The 21,384-nt window shown below is 53.6% G+C and overlaps 1 protein-coding gene across 3 annotated transcripts in view; it reads left to right on the forward strand.

The window, feature by feature from the left end:
* Positions 1-480: 480 nt before the first annotated feature.
* Positions 481-21,384, forward strand: part of MFN2 (mitofusin 2) — a 26,259-nt gene continuing 5,355 nt past the window's right edge. Inside the window, exons 1-17 of one of the 3 annotated variants that reach the window (XM_059375630.1) lie at positions 481-592; positions 1,798-1,935; positions 2,358-2,442; positions 5,892-6,070; positions 8,269-8,404; positions 11,588-11,750; positions 12,436-12,560; positions 13,260-13,368; positions 13,494-13,601; positions 15,045-15,213; positions 15,646-15,713; positions 15,844-15,965; positions 18,349-18,475; positions 18,882-18,986; positions 19,251-19,353; positions 19,795-20,015; positions 20,528-20,683. In XM_059375630.1, coding sequence (XP_059231613.1) covers positions 5,896-6,070; positions 8,269-8,404; positions 11,588-11,750; positions 12,436-12,560; positions 13,260-13,368; positions 13,494-13,601; positions 15,045-15,213; positions 15,646-15,713; positions 15,844-15,965; positions 18,349-18,475; positions 18,882-18,986; positions 19,251-19,353; positions 19,795-20,015; positions 20,528-20,683 — 1,887 coding nt within the window. In that variant the 5' untranslated portion in view covers positions 481-592; positions 1,798-1,935; positions 2,358-2,442; positions 5,892-5,895. The remainder of the gene's footprint in view (positions 593-1,797; positions 1,936-2,357; positions 2,443-5,891; positions 6,071-8,268; positions 8,405-11,587; positions 11,751-12,435; positions 12,561-13,259; positions 13,369-13,493; positions 13,602-15,044; positions 15,214-15,645; positions 15,714-15,843; positions 15,966-18,348; positions 18,476-18,881; positions 18,987-19,250; positions 19,354-19,794; positions 20,016-20,527; positions 20,684-21,384) is intronic. The other 2 variants (XM_059375629.1, XM_059375631.1) reach the window with 2 other exon arrangements.

A 21,384-nucleotide genomic window follows, 5' to 3' on the forward strand; every position in this document is an offset into this window, starting at 1 on the left:
GGGTTAAATAAAATGATGTACGTTAGGTACCCTGCCTGTTCGGTGACTGTGGCTGTTCTTGCTTCCTCAAAGTCAACTGAAGGGCAGCAGGCCCAAGTTTGCTTCCTGTCTTCCTCTTGAGAGTTCTCCTGGAAAATTACAGAGCGCAGGCTGGGATTACAGAGCTGGCAGGGGCCTTGGGGTCAGGCTCCCGGGCAATAAACGAGAAAGCGGGAACCTCGGATCCACGCCCTTGTTTTCGCGGTCCCCTAGACAGCTCGAGGCCCCGCCCACCCCGCCCTGACGGGCGCCCGGCGGAACTACAGCCCCCATGATGCAGCGGGAGTCTCCAGGCCTAAGTCATGGGCTTGGGACGCCCTGGCGGTGAACGAGCCTGCTTGAGACGCCTCTCCGAGCGCTGAGCCGGCAGTCTCGCTGACCTGTAAGGACTGATAGGGTCTAACCGCCTGAGCTCAGAGTCCACCAACTGACCCGGGCCGGGGCGGCGAGCGTGCGGCAGCTGGTGACGTGAGCGTCCCCCCGCCTCTTTCGGGGTGGCGCCCTCTGGTGACGTGGGGGGCATGATGGCCGCCGCGAGGCCGGGAAGGTGAAGGTGAGAGGGGAGCGCGCCGGAGGGGTGGGGACTAGCCCGGCCCAGCCCTGCGAGTCCTGAGCAGCCCGGCGGGGACCCGTGGGACGCCGAAATCCCGGGGGCTCGGGATCCGGGCAGGCGGGCGTCCCACGCCCCGGCCTCGCTGCGGGGCCCTCCGCGGCCCTGAGAGCAGGGGGCGGGACGCGGGTGTCGGGAGTCGGGGTGGGGTTCCCTGAGGTTCCTCGTCCCTCTCTCCTTCCTCGCCACTTTCCACCCCAGCCCTTTGGCCATTTCGTATCCAGTCTTCTGTATATGCCAGCATTTACTCAGCACGTAAGTGCCCAGGTTCACCACCCTCGCATCCTGTCCTCTCCCACTTTGGGCACTTACTGCACTCCCGTGCTGTCACCGGGTTCTTGTTTGACTTCTCACGTGAAAGTAAGCGCCTTGAGGGCAGGTACTGTTTGACCCATCCCTAACTTTAGCGCCTAGCAGCACACAGGAGGCACACACAGATGCCCAATAACGAGCTGTTTGGATACATGAAGACAAAGCTACCCTTCCTTTGTAATCCTTCGTTGCCCTGTTCCTTCCATTTCTCTCTTTCTCCTCCCAGAAAGGCCTCTGATTATCACCCTTCCCACCTGCAAGGGTGGAGTAAGGCAGTTCCACGAAGTTAAAAACAAGTGTGCTTTGGCGTCAAAGGAAAGTGGTATCCCAGTTTCCAGCTCCGCCACTTAACCAGCAGTCTGTACATCTTTTAAATATTCCAAGCTTCTGTTGGCCCCCATAGAATTGAAGATTAAGTGAGAGATTTTACAGCCTCTAGCACACAAAGCCTTTCAATAAGTTCTGCTTCTCTTCTTCACCCCCACTCTCCCATCTCTAGTTTTGAGTTCCACAGGCCATTAGCCCAGTCTTTGCCCTGTTCTGCTACCTCCTCTCCTCATACCACTCTGGACGTGCCCTTAGCAAGCTCCTGCGTCTCACCAGCACGCGGCTGACCACATGTTTGTGCACACCCAGGATTGTCCCCACCTGTGTGTTGTGTTTTTCTCCTGGGCACTTCCCTCACATACCATCCTATTGTGGGCAATGACTAAGCTTCCCTCAGGGATGAGTTTGTTTGGCTTTAAAACTGATTGAACGTGTTTTGTGCACCTTTTTCTTCTTTTTTTTTTTTTTAATTTGCTGCTTGTGACATGTTCCTTTTCCTTTCCAATAAGTTGGAATTGGTGGAGTCAACACAATCAGTAGCCAACCTTAATCTGAGAGACAGGACAGAGGAGAACTCAGATTCTTTTCGTCTGACTCCAGCCATGTACATGATGCCCAGCCTGTGAAGGTCTCTCACCATCCAAAAAGTAAGTGGTGGCCGTGATATTTGGCATCCTGGATCTGGGTTGAATGGAAAGGGGTGTGCTCTGCTGGCCATCCAGTGGCACGTGTCTTGGATCGGGTCATCTTTGTACAGAGCTGGAGTTTTCCAATCTGTGTTGAAAAAAAAAAAACCAAAACCAAAAACCCACAACTGTATGTCCTTTCTACTTCCATGGACGATTTCATTGGTGGCGGAGAGAGCCTGTTTAAAGGTTGATAGTTCAGAAAGTGTCTAGAATCTTTGGGTTCCCTGAAGAATTAGTCTCTATCTCTCTCCCTTGTTCTCTGCTATGCTGGCTCCTCCCTCCCCCTCTCTGCTCAGCAGAGACTGGCTCCTTATCACAGCTCTTCTGAGAGTCTCCTCTGCTCCCTTTACCCTGTATACTCTTTTGTTTCAATTTCTCAGCTTCTCCTCTGTTCCAGTTGTGCCAGCAGACGATCCGTGGACCTATTTTATTTTCCCTGCTAGGAGTTGCTGTGCATAAAACTGGGTAAGGAGGTGGTGTGGATTCAGGGACTGTGCTTGGGATCCAAACACACTGTGCAGTGAATTTTGCTAGCGCTGTTTGCACATGCAAGATGCCTAATACTCCTCAACTAATAGCCTAGGTTGAGGCCGAGCCTTTTTTTTTTTTTCTTTTTTTTCAGTTGAGAATTGGATTTGGTTCTGGTCTTAAGTTAATACCTGTTAATGCTGTGCCCCTAGCAATTTTTGGGGTGGAAGAGGGACAGTACCAGGATGAAGGAGGCTTTCCCCAAAGTGTGTTCCTCAGGATTTTAAATGCTGTTATGTAGAAGAAGAATTTCTTTAGATACATTAGTGAAATGCTGCATTAAATACAGTTAAGCTAGTGTCTTTATAACAGGCCTTCCTTTCCAAAGTCTTTGCTTTGGTCGTGTACTCTGTTGGAGGCAGACTGTGGCATATAGTGTTTTATAAACTTTTTCACTATGGAACCCTCTTTACATGGAGCACGGGGTGTAGTACCTTTCTGTGGACCTCATTTTGGGAAATGCTTCAGTAAACTATCCAAAACCCTGACTTGAAGAGCACTTCGTAGCTATCACAACAGCTTGAGGCATGCCACGTAACGTCCAGCTGATACTAGAGCTACTCTAACCCAGCTGTGCCTGGGGGACTGGCCCCACAAGCTTGCCGTGGGCCCTGCAGTGAAGTAGGGACTATCTGGGCTTCCCAGAGGAGGCACAGGAACCCAGCTGCTTCCTACCACCCTGTAAGGGTCGGAAGCCAGCAGGCAAAGCCCCAAGATAGTGGGGGCTCTATCTTGGCTTGTGTGCGTGTATTCTGCAACTTTGGTTCATTGGTGCACATATGTATGTCCAGCTCCCTCTTTGAAGGATCAGATTCTGGAATATGAAAAGTTTGTTCAACTGTCTTGATTCCCTGAGCTCCAAACACTAAGAAACAGGTGATGTGCCAAAAGCTGCTCTTTAAGAAACACGATGGGTGGGAGGGTCAGAGGGCGGACCTGTTGAGGGACGTTCACTAGTACATCCATATTTCTCAGAGTCGTAGAGGAGGAAGAAAAAAATGGAAATAGGTCACGACCCAATCAGACTGTCTTTCTGGAAGCCCATTGAGCCGGAGAAATCAGACAGTTTAGATGGGTCGGACGTAGGATCCATGAGAAAGGATTGGGGCATGTGGCTGCAGGCCAGAGAATGGTGAGAGCAGGTCAGCTTCTGGACTGCTTTGGACTTTTGGACAACTTTGAACCACTAAGCTTTGTGTAATGTGCCTGCCTTTGAATCTTAACACTTACAGAACACTAACACTTTTGGTTTCGTGTCCTTTGGGCTTCTAGACAATGAACCAGAAATCAAAAGCATATGCTTCTAGGCTCCCCCTGATCTCAGGGAACTTTCTGCCTCAAGCAGGTCAACTTCTAGAGCTGGGCGCTGCTAAAACTCAGCCCTGAACAGACCTGTTTTCTGGAGTCCCCATGGCAGTGGTGGGGGAGCCCTGGGTGTGTTGGTGTTGTCTCTGCCCTTCCCCGAAGGCTGGGTGTTCTAGGGGAGAGTCATGCAATCTTGCCGGTAGAGTTTCTGTCTCTGCTTTATAACAGATACAACTACCTTAAAGTTTGTACTGGGTCCTCTTGAGTCTTCTCAGTCTGTGTGGCGTCACACTTGTCAAACACATAAAGAATTCAAGGCTCTGAGGTTAAGTAACCTGCCCAGGTTTATGCGGCCCAGAAAGAGTGTGATTTGAACCCAGGTCTGTCTTTTTCCAGAATCTCATCTACGGATGTGTCACGCCCCATCCTGGATCCCTTCTCTTCTCCTTTCGATGTGTTCCACTTTTTGTCATCCTCCATTTCTCCAGAGAGTCTTACCTGCTGGGCCACACGAAGCCCGATTTCAGTGCACTCTAATGCTTTGGGGGAGCCAGTAGTGTTTTCTTCCCAATTCCCTTTCTCAGAGTTCTTTAGCCCCAGAAGTCCTCGACACACTACCTCTGCACTAGGAAAATCTCACAGTTGTGGCTTACTGAGGAGGGAGGTAGAAATGGACATACAGTTACCTGTCTCTCCTGTCTTCCTAGAAGTCAGTAACAGAGTAATTTAATTTGTAAGTTGAGGTAAAACATGTGGGTCGATTTGTCCCTGTGTGTCTGTCTGTCTGCCCGCTCTTGGGGATGATTAGATCCTAAGAGTCAGTTTTCAGGTGTTTTGCACTTTCTCTAGATGTTCTTTCTGCTTCTCCGGGACTTGTGTATACTCTTTGGCACCCTTGGGAAGTTTCTCCTCATTTCCGAGAGGCAGTGAGTGCTGATTGCCAGCTTGGGCGGGTGGAAAGCTGAGGCTGCCGTGCTGAGGGCGTGGGAAGGGAGAGGCCTACACGAATCTGCTGGGTGTTGGAGCCAGAGGACCAGGCACACGAAGCTGCGCACACTCCCCCTTACCCTTAGAGGGGCCTTTGTCCTTTGACATCCAGGATCCGAGGGCTGTGCTGGGGAAGCAGCTCTGTGCACGGTGGGACTCAGGAGTAGGCACAGCCACATCCAGGTGCCCTTGTCTCCGGTCCGTCTGCCTCTTTGGGCTTTGACCAAAGATCTCTAGGACTTTGAGTTAAGCCTCACAGCCCCTCACAGATTATTGCTACTTGAAAAAATAAAGGCTATAAAAAGGTTTGTATGATCGAGAGTGAGAGAGCTGCAGAAACCAGGCTCCTGAGAAACAGTGCTTATCACAGAATGGTGGGGTTATGGATTTTTCCTTCAGTTTCCACATTTTCTGCAGTGTGTACATATTTATAATGAAAAAGACCAATCAGTGTTTCTAAGTAAATAGTAGACATAAACCTCTGTCACTTGAGCCTCACCTTTGTCCACTCCTGACCATCACCAAAAATCAAAACAAAACAACCAGTTAGGAATTGGGGCCCTGTGACTTGGACAGCAGGTTGGCTGGCGGGGGGCGGGGGGGGGGGACGGCTGTGGTGGGGGTCATGGACCTTGAGCATCACTTTGCTTTTACCACTTTGAATATTCAGTGCTTTTTCTCAAGTGGGTGATGTGTAGGAAAGAAGTGAGATTTCTGTCACACTTTTCTGCCTGAGGCTGAGAGGAGGGCTTCGTGATTTCTGCCTGACTCTCTGAGGTGGGACAGGCAGGGCCTGCCCCCCGGTGAGGATCCCCCAACCCAGGTGTGATCACCCAAGGCCTTCGCTCAGGGCCCTGGCCCCAGCTGAGTGCCCACACCATGTCACAGGGAAACTGCCCACATGTCCTCAGCGGTCACTTTGTTCTCTTGTGGACACTGACTCTTATCTTGCCATCCCTGAGCTAGTCCTGGAGGGCCTGGGCTCTTGATGGCACCCAGAGCTAGCCCCAGACCCCGCACCGTGCCCTGCCATGGCCCTAGCAGAACATCCAAGCTGGGCGTTCGTGGGTTACTTTCCTTGTCTTTTCTTGCAGCGCGATGTCCCTACTTTTCTCTCGGTGCAACTCCATTGTCACAGTCAAGAAGGACAAGAGACACATGGCTGAGGTGAATGCTTCCCCCCTCAAGCACTTTGTCACTGCCAAGAAGAAGATCAATGGCATTTTTGAGCAACTGGGGGCCTACATCCAGGAGAGCGCCACCTTCCTCGAAGGTGAGACAGGCAACCTGCTTGGCGGGGCTCACTCCTCTGTCAGCTTCCATGTTTAGGTGGGAGGATTTGGGGATTGGGAGGTAGAGCCTGGCCACTGGGGAGCTCATGTCCAGACAGGGCCATGGGAGATGGGGCCACGAAAACAAGGGACCTGTCATTTAGGAATTCTGCGTATTCTGTGTCACTGACTCATGAAAGGTCGGTACATCTTACCGCCATGTAGAAGACAAACAGATTGAGGTTTTGAGGATTGCTCAGTGTCTTGCAGTGACACAGCAGGGCTCTACCTTGTGTCTCTGACTCTTGAGGCCAGGTGTTTTCTTTGGCCCGTTTATACCAGGCCCTGTGTGGGTATTGGCTGTCCCTGGCCGGGGTGTTCCTTCTCTGATATTTATAGTCAATGGGATTATGGATAGGAAACTTGCGTCACTGGCACCTTTTCCACTAGTTACTAATTTGAGTCCAGCCTCTAGTCCCTGCTCGATCAGCAGAGGGGGAAGGGTTCCCAGGGCCCCACTCAGTCGATTGCCAACCCCTCGGGCTTTCTCAGGCTACCATTCTAGAAGGCACATGTTGGCTCCTGTGTCTGAGATTGTCAGCAAAGACCCAGTAGCTGAGCCTTCCCTGCCCTTGGTTTCCTTGTTTGTGAAAGAGGTGCCCAAGCGAGACCAGGGCTTTTTAAATTCTGGTCTGCAAAACTCTTGATGTTCAGTGGAAATGCCCTAGGGACACAGGTCACCCTCTGCTTTCCATTAGAGAAGGTTGGCTTCGGCTTGGTTGGTTTACGTGACAGGCCACTGCTTAAGGCTCCCTTTATAAAAAGGAAGTATTTCCAGTACTCTGGTCTGAATGTTCGTGTGTCCGCAAATTCCCATGTTGGAATCCTAAGACCTAGTGTGCTAGGGTTAGGAGGTGGGGCCTTCGGGAGGTGATTAGGGCGTGAGGGGGAGCACTCGTGAATGAGATTAGTGCCCTTATAAAAGAGACCCCCACAGAGCTCCCTGGCCCCCTTCTGCCACATGAGGATACAGTGAGAAGTCTATGGCCCGAGAGAGGACCCTCACCCCCTAGGCTAGCACCCTGATCTGAGACTTGCAGCCGCAGAACTGGGAGCAGAGCATTCCCATTTGAATGAGCCACCGTGTCTGTCGTGTTCGGTAGAGCAGCCTGAGCAAACGAAGACTGAGAATGGCCTCGCTCTGCCCTGCCCCCAGCGGGGTTCTTGATGCAGGAGAAGGCAGTCTCTGCGTTTTGTTAATTTAAAAACCTGAATTCTAAAGTTCTGAGATTGGCAGTTGAAATTATTCCAGCTCGTTACCTGTTCACTCGGCAGTAGCTCGGGTGCACCTGGCACTGGGGGTGCCGAGATGGGGCGGGCGGGCCACTCCTCCCAGAGCCCAGGCTGACTGTAGCTGATGCTCTGAGCCGCTTCCTTAGGTGGTGCTGTGGATGGACACGTGCTTAGTGAAGGTGTTTATGTGCTGCCGTTAGGAGTGGGTGTTTAGATACCTTTTGTTGTCCGACTTTGAGGCCTCTTCTCCTGGTGGGCTGGAGGAGAGAGCCGGAGTGCTTCTGAGATGGGTTTGGGACCTGGCTTGGAGGGGGCAGTATGGTGACTGCCTTGGGACTGGACTCTAAAGATTTGTCAGTCCACTGACTGTTTCTTTTCTATTTTTTTAAATTTATTTTTTAAATAAAATATCCATTTGAGATAGAGCAAGAGAGAGAGAACACATGCACACGAGAAGGGAGGAAGGGTCAGAGGGAGGGGGAGAAGCAGGCTTCCCGCTGAGCAGGGAGCTCGAGGCAGGGCTCGGTCCCAGGACCCTGGGATCATGACCTGAGCCAAAGGCAGATGCTTAACTGACCGAGCCTCCCAGGCAAAATCTCTTTATTTTGTTTATTTAATCCTTGCAATAGTCGTAGAGGTAGGCACTGCTGCTGTTCATTTTAAGAGTCAGGAGATGGACGCTCTGGAGGGTTCATTTGCCTGAGGTCACAGAGCTGGGAAGATGGGAGGAGCAGCACTTGCCTTGCACTGGAACCTAGACAGCCTTGCTTCCAAGCTTTGTCCCGAACTGCTGGGTCACAGTGCCACGATAGGATCCTGCAGGCGATGGCAGAGAGCCATGATGGTGGACTCTGCCCGCAACAGCTGCCGTGACCTGCAGTGGCTCATTTTCAATCTCCACCTCCAGACACTCACAGGAACGCAGAACTGGACCCAGTTACGACAGAAGAACAGGTTCTGGATGTCAAAGGCTACCTGTCCAAAGTGAGGGGCATCAGCGAAGTGCTGGCCCGGCGGCACATGAAAGTGGCTTTTTTTGGCCGGTGAGTCTGTGAAGCCCTCCCCCCTTCTTCCTGGCCAGGAGGGAGGGGGGCATTCGTGCGATCTCACCGTCTGAGCACCTCAGGTGGGGAGCAGCCGGTGTGCCTCAGAACCCATGGCCCCCCTCCCCGTCCTTTTTCAGTTGTTAACTGTGGTAAAATACACATATCAGAAAGTTCATGATCGTGATCACTGTTAAGTGTATACTACAGTCCTGTAGTGTTTAGTGCATTCATGTTGTTGTGGGACCATCACCACCATCTATCTCTAGAACGTCTTTGTCCTGCAGAACTGAACTCTGTCCCCATTAAACACTAATTCCTGTTCTCCTCCCCAGCCCCGGCCTCTGGTAACCACCATCCTGCTTTCTGTCTGTGAATTTGACTCTTTAGGGACCTCCAGTGAGTGGAATCATACCGTATTTTGTTCTTTTGTAACTGACTTCTTCCACTTAGGATCATGTCCTCAAGGTTCATCTCTGTTGTGTCACATCTCCAGACGTCCTTCCTTTGTAAGGCTGAATAATACGAAATAATACTCCATTGAGTGTATAGGCCATGTCTTGCTTGTCCATTCATCCATAATGGACACTGGGGTTGCTTTTACTTTTTAGCTGTTTGAATCATGCTACGTGAACACGGGTGTACAAATGCCTGTATGAACCTTCCTTCCAGTTCTGCGTGTAGGCACAGAAGTAGAATTCCCAGATCGTGGTAATTCTACTTCTAACTTTCCAAGGAGCCACTGTATTGTTGTCCCTAGCGATCGCACCATTTCTCATCCCTACCAGGCGTGCCCATGGGTTATAGTTTCTCCATATCCTCTCTCCACCTGTCTTCTTTCTTTGATGCTAGGCATCCCGACAGGTGTAGGTAGGATCTCACTGGGCTTTGGTTTGCCTTTCCCTATTAATTAGTGATGTGGAGCATTTTCTTTTGTGTTCGTTGGCCATTTGTGTATCTTCTTTGGGGAAATGTCTGTTCAAGTCCTTTGCCCATTTTTGATTGGGATGTTTGTGGGGTTTTTGTTGAGTTGTATTTTTGTGGGTATTCCAGAGATTAATCTCTTACTAGGTATGTGATTTGTAAATATTTTCTCCCATTCCTTGGGTTGCCTTTTTACTCTGTTGAGTGTGTCCTTTGATACACAGAAGTGTTTCATTTCGATGTAGTCCCTGTATTTATTTATGCTTTTGTGCCTCTACTTTTGTTGTCATATACAAGAATTTGCCAAATCCAATGTCATGAGGCTTTCCTCTGTTTTCTTACAAGGATCTTAGAGTTTTAGCCGTCAGGTCTCGTTACTTGGAGGTCTGTCTGGTAGATGCTAGAGGTCTGGAGCGTTTCCCATACCCCGAGCAGTTCTGCAGTTCTCAGCAGACCCTGGGTATTCCGCAGGTGGAACTCACCTCTGACACGGTCTACCCGGAGGACGCATCACATTTCGTAGGTTAAGGGCCTGGTCTCACAAGACAGGCCTCATTTCAGATGCTGTTGGGAAACCTGGGCTTCTGCCCTCCTGGCGATAGAACAGACCTTCCCGTGACTCCTCCTCAACTTTGATTAATGTGCTAGAGTGACTCAGAAAGCTGGGGTCACATGGACTTAGGTTTCCCGGTTTGGTATAAAAGATACAGAACAACAGCCCGATGAAGAGGTACACAGGTGGGGTCCAGAATGACGCCCTCCAGGGGTGCGGATGCTTCATCAACCCTGATGCTCATCAAACCACCTTGTCCAAGATTTTTTATGGAGTCGAATCACAGCCCCTTTTCCCTGAAGCGGGTGGGTGGGACTGAAAGTCCAGCCCTCTCTTCTTTTGGTCTTTCTGGTGACCCGCCCATTTTGAGACTATCTGGGGATCCCACCCTGGGTCCCCTCTCAGCGTAGACAAGCTGCTCCAAAGGGGCTCCTGTGAATGACCAAAGACACTTCCATCACTTAGGAAATTCCAAGGATTTTAGGAGCTCCGTGCCAAGAACTGGGGATAGAAAACAAATCAAATACATTCCTTATTTTATCACAGTACCTTTAAAAAGGTTAAAATCTAATAAGGGAAAAGGCACCTGGACAGGTTGGATGCTATACACACAGCGGTCATCTGAGGAGAAGGTGTTCTGCTTTGAGTCCTACCCCTAAGGACCCACGAGGGAGAGAGGGTAGCAGGAGGGACAGAGAGCGAAGTAGGCACCACACCTGTACGGAGCCTGACCCAGGGCTTGATGCGCGTCCTGAGCTGAAACCAAGAGTCCGACCTTAGCTGACTAAGCCCCCCAGGTTCCCCTGGCCAAGAGGATTTTAAAGGGATGGGGGTCGTTCATCAGTACGAAGGTGTAGGGGCTGCTAATATTTCCTGATTCTGGGTAGATACGGTTGTGCCTGTTTATGGCTTTCTGTGCTCAAAGGTTGTGCAAGAGGTCTAATTCCTGTTCTGTGACGTGTCGGGGCTTTCTGTTTGCCTTCTAGAAAGGAATGTAAGGTTTATAGATACACGAGGGTTAGTGAATCAGTCACATGCACTTAGGAACCTCTATTAAAGGTCACCATGCTAATTATGAAGGTTAAGGTGGCTTCAGCCTCAGTCTGTGGCCCTCCACTCCTGGGGGCTGTCACTTCTTTATCCTCATCTCAGAGATGTGGCCCTCTCATCACCAGAATGTAGAAAAAGGCTGTGCTGGACGAGAAGACTCCAGCCGTCTCCCTGGTGGTGCCGGTTATCTGGGGGACTGAAGTGGGGTGCTTCTCGCCTTAGGGGGCGCATGACGGGAGAAGAGCAGCACATGGGCCTTTTGTGGAAAGCCATGGGCGTGGGGGTCATTCAGCTGATGTCACTTAGACTGAGGAAGGCCGCCCCGGGGGTGAGCCCCTGGTTTCCAGTAGAAGCAGGGGGGGTTAATCCCTCGGAGGGAGACAGAGTTCCGTGGTAATGCTGCGGGCTGCGGATCCACAAGGACTGGTTAAGCTTCTGCTTGTGGGTAGGCGTGCAGTGATGGACCGGGAGCACGCCACGGCACAGGCCAGAGGCGTCTGTCCATCCATCCTCATAAACACAGAGTGCCTGCTCCGCCTGTGTGGGTACTCATGCCCCACAGAGAAGGAGACTTGGGCTTCCTGGCTGGCAGCCTCACCGCAGGAGCCGAAATGCCGGTTTGGGGAGCATCCCTGACACCTGGTGTCCCCTCACAGGACGAGCAACGGCAAGAGCACGGTGATCAATGCCATGCTCTGGGACAAAGTCCTGCCCTCTGGGATCGGCCACACCACCAACTGCTTCCTGCGGGTCGAGGGCACAGACGGTCACGAGGCCTTCCTCCTCACAGAGGGATCGGAGGAGAAGCGCAGCGTCAAGGTGAGGGGCTGTGGCGGGGACCACGCCAGCTGGCGCGTGCGGGCGCGGCCTTCGGCCCTGGGCTTGCTGGCGGCTCAGCGCTTGGACCAGCCAGAGTGTCCCTAGTGAGCGGACCACCAGCACCTGGAGGGGACAGCAGCCCCTGCGGAGGGAGAGGGGAAGCCCCGTTGGATCTGAGCCGTTGAGGAGGTGCCAGAGCTTCAGGAAGGCTGGGGGGGTCAGGAGGCTCCCGTTCCTGTGGAAAGCCGGGCAGGCCCGCCGGCCTCTCTCTGCCGCAAAGGGTGCCTGGGCCTCGTTTCCTGAGCGGCGGCCAGAGAGCGATTCCCGCTCTGGCTCTGTGATTTGGAACCAGCGGCTTGTCTGTGTTTATTTTTCTGAGAGCTGTTTGCGTTCCTCTTTGGGGCCAGGCGCTACTTTTGGTTCATAAAGAACTCATCAGTGCAGAATAAGCGCAGCTTTAGGACAACATCCAAGAAAGAAGCTTAGAAGGGGAGTGAGGAGTAGTGGTTTCTTGCTGGCAGCTCCCAGCTCTTGGCTTTTCTGTGCGAAATGAAAGGAGATGGGGGAGCAGGCAGGCCGCAGTGTTGGGGCGCCGGGCCGGGCGTGCCAAGCAGCACGGGCAGCGTCCTGCCTGGGGACTCGTCCTCAGCCCTGACCTCTCTTTCTTTCCCTCCTCCCCCGTCAGACTGTGAACCAGCTGGCCCATGCCCTTCACCAGGACGAGCAGCTGCACGCCGGCAGCCTGGTGAGTGTGATGTGGCCCAACTCGAAGTGTCCGCTCCTGAAGGATGACCTCGTGCTGATGGACAGGTGAGGGGGAAGAGCCTCCGTCGGTGGTCCAAACTGGCCAGTCCCCAGGTTTCTGGTTCTGCCTCGTCCAGACCAGGGTCCCCCGGGGACCCTGTCATGGCTCTGCTTAAGTGGGCGGCCTTTCACACAGGCCCGGCCCGGTCCTCCTGCCTCCTGGGTCTCGCAGGGTTTGGTTACTGTATCTGTTGGTGGCAGTGCCCTGGAGAGGTCCCAGTGATGGTCTGTAAAGGGGGATGGGGGGAACACCCAAAAGTGAAGGAGGGTCTCAGCCTCGACCCAACGTTGGTGCGCGCATGAGGGGTGGGCGCTGGTCGTGGTGGAGTCCCTGTGGTATTTTTATGTCTCTCGAAGCAATGCTTCGGGGATAGGTTAGAACTATCCTGGGAAAGATATACAGTACTTCAGCGCTTTCGGGAGTCATATGCAAATAAAATTTTATCTTACTTGTTACCTTAAAGTGAAGTTACAAATCATTTTTTTAGTAAAAGTGAGCAGGGACGGAACAAAACACATGTTTTCAGGCAGTCGAGGAGAGTATGAAATGAAAAGTAGATGCGCCTCCGACTAAAGGCCGGGCCCGATTTCTCTCAGATCTGCAACTTCCTCCTCCTTTGCCTGGCTGCCTGGGGTCTGTGCAAAGCAGGAAGAATAGGGCCCCGGTCTGTGTGCCTGACCATAGTTGGCCCCTGTCACCTCTAGCCCTGGCATCGATGTCACCACAGAGCTGGACAGCTGGATTGACAAGTTTTGCCTGGACGCTGACGTGTTTGTGCTCGTGGCCAACTCAGAGTCTACCCTGATGCAGACGGTAACCCCTCTTCTCCCGCCTCTTCCTGCGCCCCGGGAACCCAGCTGAGCGGGAAGCGGGGCACGCGGCTGACAGGTCCTTGGCTGGCACAGCCCCTCCTCTGACCGGGGTTTCTCCTCCGTCAGGAGAAGCAGTTCTTCCACAAGGTGAGCGAGCGCCTGTCCCGCCCGAACATCTTCATCCTGAACAACCGCTGGGACGCGTCTGCCTCGGAGCCCGAGTACATGGAAGAGGTTAGTGGCTGTTTGTCCCGTCAGCGTGGGGGACGCCATCCTGTGTGTCTACTCAGGACCTCTTCGTGGGCACCCGGGCCACAGCAGGCCCATGACAGGGTCCTGCAGCAGAGATTTCCCACGTGTTCCTCCGAGGGCTCCGAGAGCTCGCCCCCACTTCCCCACGCCCTCGCCCCCACTCCCCCTGCTCTTCCGAAGGCGGCCGTCCAGGTCCGGAAAGCGTCCCCGCCGCCTCCGCTGTGCCCTTGTTGGAGGCGGGTGCTCACTTCAGTTCATAAAGAATTAATCATGTAGAGCAGGCTCAGCTTTCAGAAGACATCCCAGAGAGAAGCCTGAAGGGGGAGGGGGTAAGAGTTGATCCTCACTGATGGTTCACAGGTCTTTGCTTGTCCTGCAAGACAGGAAAGGCCAGAGAAAGGAGTAGCAGATTGGCCACAAGGGAGGCGAAGCACACAGCCGGCTGGCCGGTGCCCAGCAGGGTGACTGGGAAGCCCCTCGCCGGTGAGGCAGCTGTCACGGAGTTGTTGGAAGGAGCAGGTCTGCTCACACTGAGGAAAGCACCGGGCAGGAAAACCCTAGGAGTTCAGAGCCAGGAGGGGTTTTCCAGTCACTCATCCTGTACGTGAGGCCCTGGGAGGTCTCGGCTTGACAGGACAGAGCCCAGGTTTAGAGTCTTACCTGGCTCCTCTGTTCCTTTCCTTCTCCGGCACCAAAGTGAAGACGCTGTGCTGGTCTAACAAGGGGCAGTTTGGAGCATATTTAAGCTTTTTTTTTTTCTTTAAGATTTTGTTTATTTATTTGACAGGAAGAAACACAGCGAGAGAGGGAACACAAGCAGGGGAACGGCAGAGGGAGAAGCAGGCTTCCTGCAGAGCAGGGAGCCCAATGCGGGGCTCCATCCCAGGACCCCGGGGTCATGACCTGAGCTGAATACAGATGCTTACCCAAGCAAGCCACTCAGGCGCCCCACTTTTTTATTTTTAATTTTAATTATTATTATTTTTTTTAATTTAGATCATGAGTTGGGGGGTAGAGGGGCAGAGGGAGAGGGAAAATCCCGAGCAGACTCCAAGATGAATGCAGAGCCCCATGCGGGGCTTGATCCCACGACTCTGAGATCATGACCTGGGCTGAAATCCAGAGTTGGATGCTTAACTGACTGAGCTACCCAAGCATCCCAGTGTTTAAGCACTTCTGCTTGTATGTGCATAAAGTAGCTGTGGCAGCCTGTACCCCAAGAGACCCCCATTGTGTTGGTTTTGGGGAGCTTGGTGCCTAGAGAACGGTGATGGTGGAAGACTCTAGAGAGTGTGTGTACTGGGGTACTGAACCACGTGAATGTATTACCTGTTCTTTAGAGGAGAGGCAGTTGGGGGCTGTGGACTCCCTCAGGAAGGGCCCCCCAGGACCCCGCCTGGTTACACCCATCTGCTTGGGCTTCAGGTGCGGCGGCAGCACATGGAGCGTTGCACCAGCTTCTTGGTGGACGAGCTGGGCGTGGTGGATCGAGGCCAGGCTGGAGACCGTATCTTCTTTGTGTCTGCCAAGGAGGTGCTCAACGCCAGGATCCAGAAGGCCCAGGGCATGCCTGAAGGAGGTGACAAGGGAACAGGTTTCCTTCTTCCTTTTCCCTGATGTTTGAGACAGTTGGTTTGTGCTAAGTCAGCCAGTAGAAGGTAGTTCTGAGCATGAGGTGGTAAGAAGAGCCATGAGTAAGAAGCTCTTTGCTTCTCTGCTGGTATTCTATTTTTATCTCGTTTTTTACTATTATTGTTTTAAATTGTATTTATTTACTTGAGAGGGAGAGGATGAGCAAGGGGAAACAGGGAGGAACAAGCTGACTCCCCACTGAGCAGGGAGCTCCGTGCAGGGCTTCATCCCAGCATGACCTGAGCCGAAGACAGAGGCTTTAACCCACTGAGCCACCCAGGCGCCCGTCTGCCAGTGCCGGAAACGCAGTGCCTGGTCGGATTGGCTTTGGGGGATTTCAGGGTTTTCTCTGCCCTGCAGTCACATCCTGACTCATGCGGTGAACTTTTCCTAGGGGGCGCTCTTGCAGAAGGCTTTCAAGTGAGGATGTTCGAGTTTCAGAATTTTGAAAGGAGATTTGAGGTGAGCCCTTTGATTCCAGTATCTCGTTATTCTGTGGTCCCCCAGCACCCACCAGCCATGTCCCTGGCAGTGAATGCCAGAGCCTGGCCCTGTGGCTGGTGCCCCTCTCACCACCTCTTGTCTGTTCCAGGAGTGCATCTCCCAGTCCGCGGTGAAGACCAAATTTGAGCAGCACACAGTCCGGGCAAAGCAGATCGCAGAGGCCGTGCGTCTCATCATGGATTCCCTGCACATTGCGGCACAGGAGCAGCGGTAAGAACCCAAGACTGCGTGCCCGCGGTGGGCAGTGCCGGGAGGTGATCACCTCCCCCTCCCCCGTGTGCCTACCGGCAGAGCCGAGTCTCTGGGCTGCCACCAGGCCCAGTCAGACCTGCACGGAGTCGCCTACTGAGGATGTCCGTTGGGTGTCTGGTGTCCTCTCTGGTGTGTATGGTGGTCCCCTGAAACGCTGCCCCACAGGCCCGTGTTGGAGGCCTGGGCCTAGCACCACACTGAGCACTGCAGCATTTCTTAGAGCTTGAAGCAGGACATGTGTTAGCATGTTCCATCAACTGAACCAGCTAGGTGCCACTCTCCCCCCAGGATACTTTTCTTCTTTCTTTTTTTATATTTATTTATTTTAGAGAGGAAGATTTGGGGGGTGGGCAGAGGAAGAGAAAGAAGGAACCTCAAGCAGACTTCGGGCTGATTGCTGGGCCCGGCTCGAGGCTCAGTCTCGGGACCCAGACACCAGGACCTGCGCTGGTACCTAGAGTCAGACACTCAGCCAGCCGACTGAGCCACCCAGGAGACATTTTTTTAAAAGGCTTTTTTTTTTGCTAGAAATTTACATCTGGGAAAGTTGAGAGAATAATACAAAAACATATTGTTTCCTTCAGTGTTTGCTTTATGTTATCTTAAAGTTGAATTAAAAAAAGAAACCAGGTGGCATCTGAGTGGCTCAGATGGTTAGGCATCTGCCTTTGGCTCGGGTTGTGGTCCGAGGGTCCTGGGATCGAGTCCTTTATTGGGCTTCCTGCTCAGTGGGGAGCCTGCTTCTCCCTCTTCCATTCCCCCCTCCCTCTCTCGCTGTCTCTCTCTCCTGTCAAATAAATAAAGTCTTAAAAAAAAACAAAAAACAAAACCATTAAATACCGTTTGATTCTTTAGCCCTGTGCTGCTGTCATCTGCCCATTCCTCAGAGGCAACCACAGCCTTGAATTGGATGTGTAGCTGTAGCCATTTAAAAGTACTTTCACACAGATCCGGAAGAGTATGTAATGTTGCTTCGTGTGTTCTTTCTTTTTTTCTTTTTAAAGATTTTATTTATTTAAAAGATTTTTTTTTTAAAGATTTTATTTATTTGACAGACAGAGATCAAAGTAGGCAGAGAGGCAGGCAGATAGAGAGTGAGAGAAGGAAGCAGGCTCCCTGCTGAGCAGAGAGCCCGATGTGGGACTCGATCCTAGGACCCTGAGATCATGACCCGAGCTGAAGGCAGCGGCTTAACCCACTGAGCCACCCAGGCGCCCTAAAAAATCTTTCAAAATAAAAGATTTTATTTATTTATTTAAAATTTATTTATTTATTTATTTAAAGGATTTTATTTTATTTATTTATTTACTTCTGAGAGAGATCAGAAGGAGGCAGAGAGGCAGGCAGAGAGAGAGGAAGAAGCAGGCTCCCTGCCAAGCAGAGAGTCCAATGCGGGGCTCGATCCCAGAACCGTGGGATCATGACCTGAGCCGAAGGCAGAGGCTTTAACCCACTGAGCCACCCAGTTGCCCCGCTTTGTGTGTGCTTTAAAAAGCAGAGACGTCATATTGGGACCGTCTGCCTTAGTGCGCCGCGTGTTTCTGCCCAGCACTGGTTGTGCCCCTTACACTGCCGATAACATGGAGTTGGAGTTTGGGACCATGAACTGCCATAGAGTATTCCCTGGGGAGTATACCTCATTTTCCCACAGATGTTTTAAGTTTTTATTTATGGAAGTGACCTTTGTACCTGGTGTGGGGCTCGAAAATCCTGAGATCGAGCGTCGGGTGCCCCACTGACTTGAGTCGGCCAGGAGTCCCTCCTGTGGGTTGGTTTTTAGATCCCGTTGTTTCTCTGCTGCAAACCCTTCCGCAGCGGACATGAGTTTACGTGGCCCCTTGTGCACATTTGGAAGAGTCTGTCTGGGATGAGCTCCTGGAGGCGGAACCGTTCGTCTCGGGCTGTGCACCTTTTCAGTTTCACCGTTTCCCTTTGTTGCTCTCGGAAACATGCGCTCCCAGTGCCGCAGCGTGTTGCCGGGACTCAGCTCCCCCCACGCCTCGCCAGCACTTCAAACTTGCTGCTTTTTGTCAGGCTTTTGCCTGCCTAGAGTAGAACCTCTTTGTAATTTCGTTGCCCCGATGACTAATGAGGCTGAGCTGTTTGCCTCTGTGAACGGGCAGAACTTGGTCTGAGCCCCCTGGAAGTGCGCTCCCTGCCCCGGCCGCCCCCTTCTGAGGCGGGAGACCCAAGAGTACGTGGCTGGCACCTGGGAAGGCGGAGAGCATGTCTCCGGGCATGCACAGGAAACTGTCGGGGCGCACGCAGGCTTCCCCGGTCCCCTTGCTCCTCTGCTGGCTTGGACGGGACCCGCTCTTGACCCCAGCGTGCGCTCTCGCAGGGTTTACTGCCTGGAAATGCGCGAGGAGCGGCAGGAGCGCCTGAGGTTTATTGACAAGCAGCTGGAGCTCCTGGCGCAGGACTACAAGCTGCGGATTAAGCAGATCACGGAGGAGGTGGAGAGGCAGGTGAGGTTCGGGGAGGAAGCACTCGGGGAGCTCTGGACTCCCGGGTCGCATCCGGAGGGCTGGGGAGGTGAAAGGGCGCACGTCCTTCCCATGAGGGTTTCTCAGCCTTGCAGAGGAGGCTGTGGCTCTGTCCTGAGCGCACGGTACCCCCCCAACACACTTGGGGCTCCTTTGTCCACTCTGTGACCCTGGGCCAGCCCCTGTCCTCCGGGCCTCCCCTCCACATCTCAGACGAGCGCTTGCTCGCCCATCTGCAACATCCCTTCTGCCTCGGAGCCTTCCTGCGGCGAGAGCGGAGGAGACTGCCGGCTCGCGGGGGCGCTCGTGTGGTCTGCGAGCGTCGCTTGGGCTCTCCTGACGCGGCAGGTGCTCGCCCTCACCGATGGCGTGCCCCGTTGTCCCGCAGGTGTCCACCGCGATGGCGGAGGAGATCAGGCGCCTCTCCGTGCTGGTGGACGAGTACCAGATGGATTTCCATCCTTCCCCGGTGGTCCTCAAGGTCTACAAGAACGTGAGTGGTCAAGCGGCACGGGTTCTGCACTCACCTCTGCCCCTTCTGGCCGCGGGGTGGAGCAGCCACGTAGGACGGTGATTCGGGCCCTGCTGGTCTGTGTCCCGGCCCTTCAGCCGGGGTGGGGGGTGGGCAGGACCCCGGCTTCAGCCCGTGTTGCGGTCCCCTGTGGGGCCGAGCTCACCAGCCTCAGGTTGGTCCCCAGAAGGAGCTCCTGATGCTGTGCTGCTTCTGCTTCCCTTAACCTCTCCAATCCGCACACAGGAACTGCACCGCCACATCGAGGAGGGACTGGGCCGGAACATGTCCGACCGCTGCTCCGCGGCCGTCAGCAGCTCCCTGCAGGCCACGCGGCAGGACATGATAGGTCAGTGCCTCGGGGGCCCTGTGCTGCCCGCAGGTCCGCCCTGGAGGCCTGTGCGCGGAGATGATGGCCTTCCCTTTTCTGTCAGCTGTGCTGATGAGTCCGTTCTGGACCCTCCGATTCTCGGGGTGTCTTGTGCCTTCATCCACACACAGACTCTGGGAGCCTTCTCGGGTGACCCCACGGGACTGTCCCAGAGGGTCTGGCCTGTCCTGAGATGCACACACGGCATAGATGTCAGCAGGTGTACAGCCTCGGTGCATGGAACCCTGGAGAGTGCTGGCCTGCCTCTCTGAGGAGGCCCTTGCAGCGCCCCAGGCCCGCTCCTGCACAGTTGTCCACGTCCCCGGCAGGGCTGGCACGGCTTCCATCGCGAGGCTGGGCACTGGTGTGGCACAGGGCCGACGAGCTGATGGGCTTTCTCCTCGTTTCTGCTCCTGACAGATGGTTTGAAACCGCTCCTGCCTCCGTCTGTGCGGAGTCAGATAGACGTGCTCGTCCCTCGGCAATGCTTCTCCCTCAGCTATGACCTGAACTGTGACAAGCTGTGTGCAGACTTTCAGGAGGACATCGAGTTCCACTTCTCTCTCGGGTGGACCATGCTGGTGAACAGGTTCCTGGGCCCCAAGAACAGCCGCCGGGCCCTGATGGGCTACAACGACCAGGCAAGCAGTGCCCCGCCTCACCCTTCCTGCAGACACGGGGACCGCTCGGACGGGGCTGTCCCGCGGTAGCAGCCAGGGCGCCTCGGCGGCCGCACAGCACACCATGGGTCCCGGTTTTTGCCACACATCAGTCGAGTCTTCCCCTAAGTATCCAAAGTTAATGAAATTTAACAGGTTAGCTGAATTTTGTCTTTAATATATATTAAAATAAGTATACTGTTGCATATAGAAGATTTAAACGTGCCCACATGGCACCATTCCACAAGTCAGATTTTAAACCACTCCTGTCCATAGCACTTGAATTACGTGTGTCCTGTTCCTGGGGCACATCCCACACGTGGCGGGAAGGCCAGGGCTCTCATTTTGTGGGGTTTCCTAATCCTCCCCTTAGAGCCTAAATGCTTCCTGGCTGAATGCAAAGTTTGTTGGTTTTTTGGTTTGGTGTTTTTTTTTTTTTTTCTGTTGAATGAGAGGCTGGCCACATCCTTCACCCTCTGGTCATCTCTTTTCAGGTGCAGCGCCCGGTCCCTCTGACGCCAGCCAATCCCAGCATGCCCCCGCTGCCGCAGGGCTCCCTCACCCAAGAAGAGCTCATGGTTTCCATGGTCACCGGCCTGGCCTCCTTGACATCCAGGACCTCCATGGGCATTCTCGTTGTTGGAGGCGTGGTCAGTGACAAGCCCTGCCCGGGAAGGCTAGGGGTGGCAGGGCGGGGCCTGGGGGGCATAGTCCCGGTGGGGGAGGGGGTCCCTGCCTTGGCCCCATGTGTCACAGCAGGCACAGCAGTGGTTTCATGGCCACCAGTGACTATTCACAGTGGTCTCATGGGGAACTGTGCACAGCCTGAGCCTAAGCCCCAGTGCATATTCGTTGACTTTGTAAAGTCTCCGTGCGCTAACGTGAGGTTTAGACATTGTCAGTCCCACGTTACAGTGGAGGAACATCTGCCAAAGACAGATTTAGGATTGAAACTCTGATCTCAAGGCCCTGTTTGTCCCCAGTGGAGCCTGCACTACACGATGGGTAGAGAAGAGACCTGAGAAATGGGCTCAGCTCGGTTCTAGATAGGGGGGTGTGGCCAGGAGCTTTTCCCTTGTAGGTGAGGAAACCGAGAGCAAAACCTGCAAAGGTGTCTCCTGGTTTTCTTGCCCTTCCCTTTCTGCCCTGAGGCCTGAGCTCACAGGCTGCCTTCTTAATAACCGGCGTGCTCCCCACGTCCTGACCCAAGACACTCTGCAGCCACCATTGGTAATAGCGTTGCTCTCGGTCATGGTCTTTTGCACTATACAGTGGTGGCAGATGTGACAGTGACAGAGCTGCCAGGAGTTGTTCTCCGCTAAGAGGGCGGGGGGGGGGGGGGGGGGGGGGG

This window comes from Mustela nigripes, chromosome 14 (genome assembly GCF_022355385.1).
Source record: "Mustela nigripes isolate SB6536 chromosome 14, MUSNIG.SB6536, whole genome shotgun sequence".
Taxonomy (NCBI): Eukaryota; Metazoa; Chordata; class Mammalia; order Carnivora; family Mustelidae; genus Mustela; species Mustela nigripes.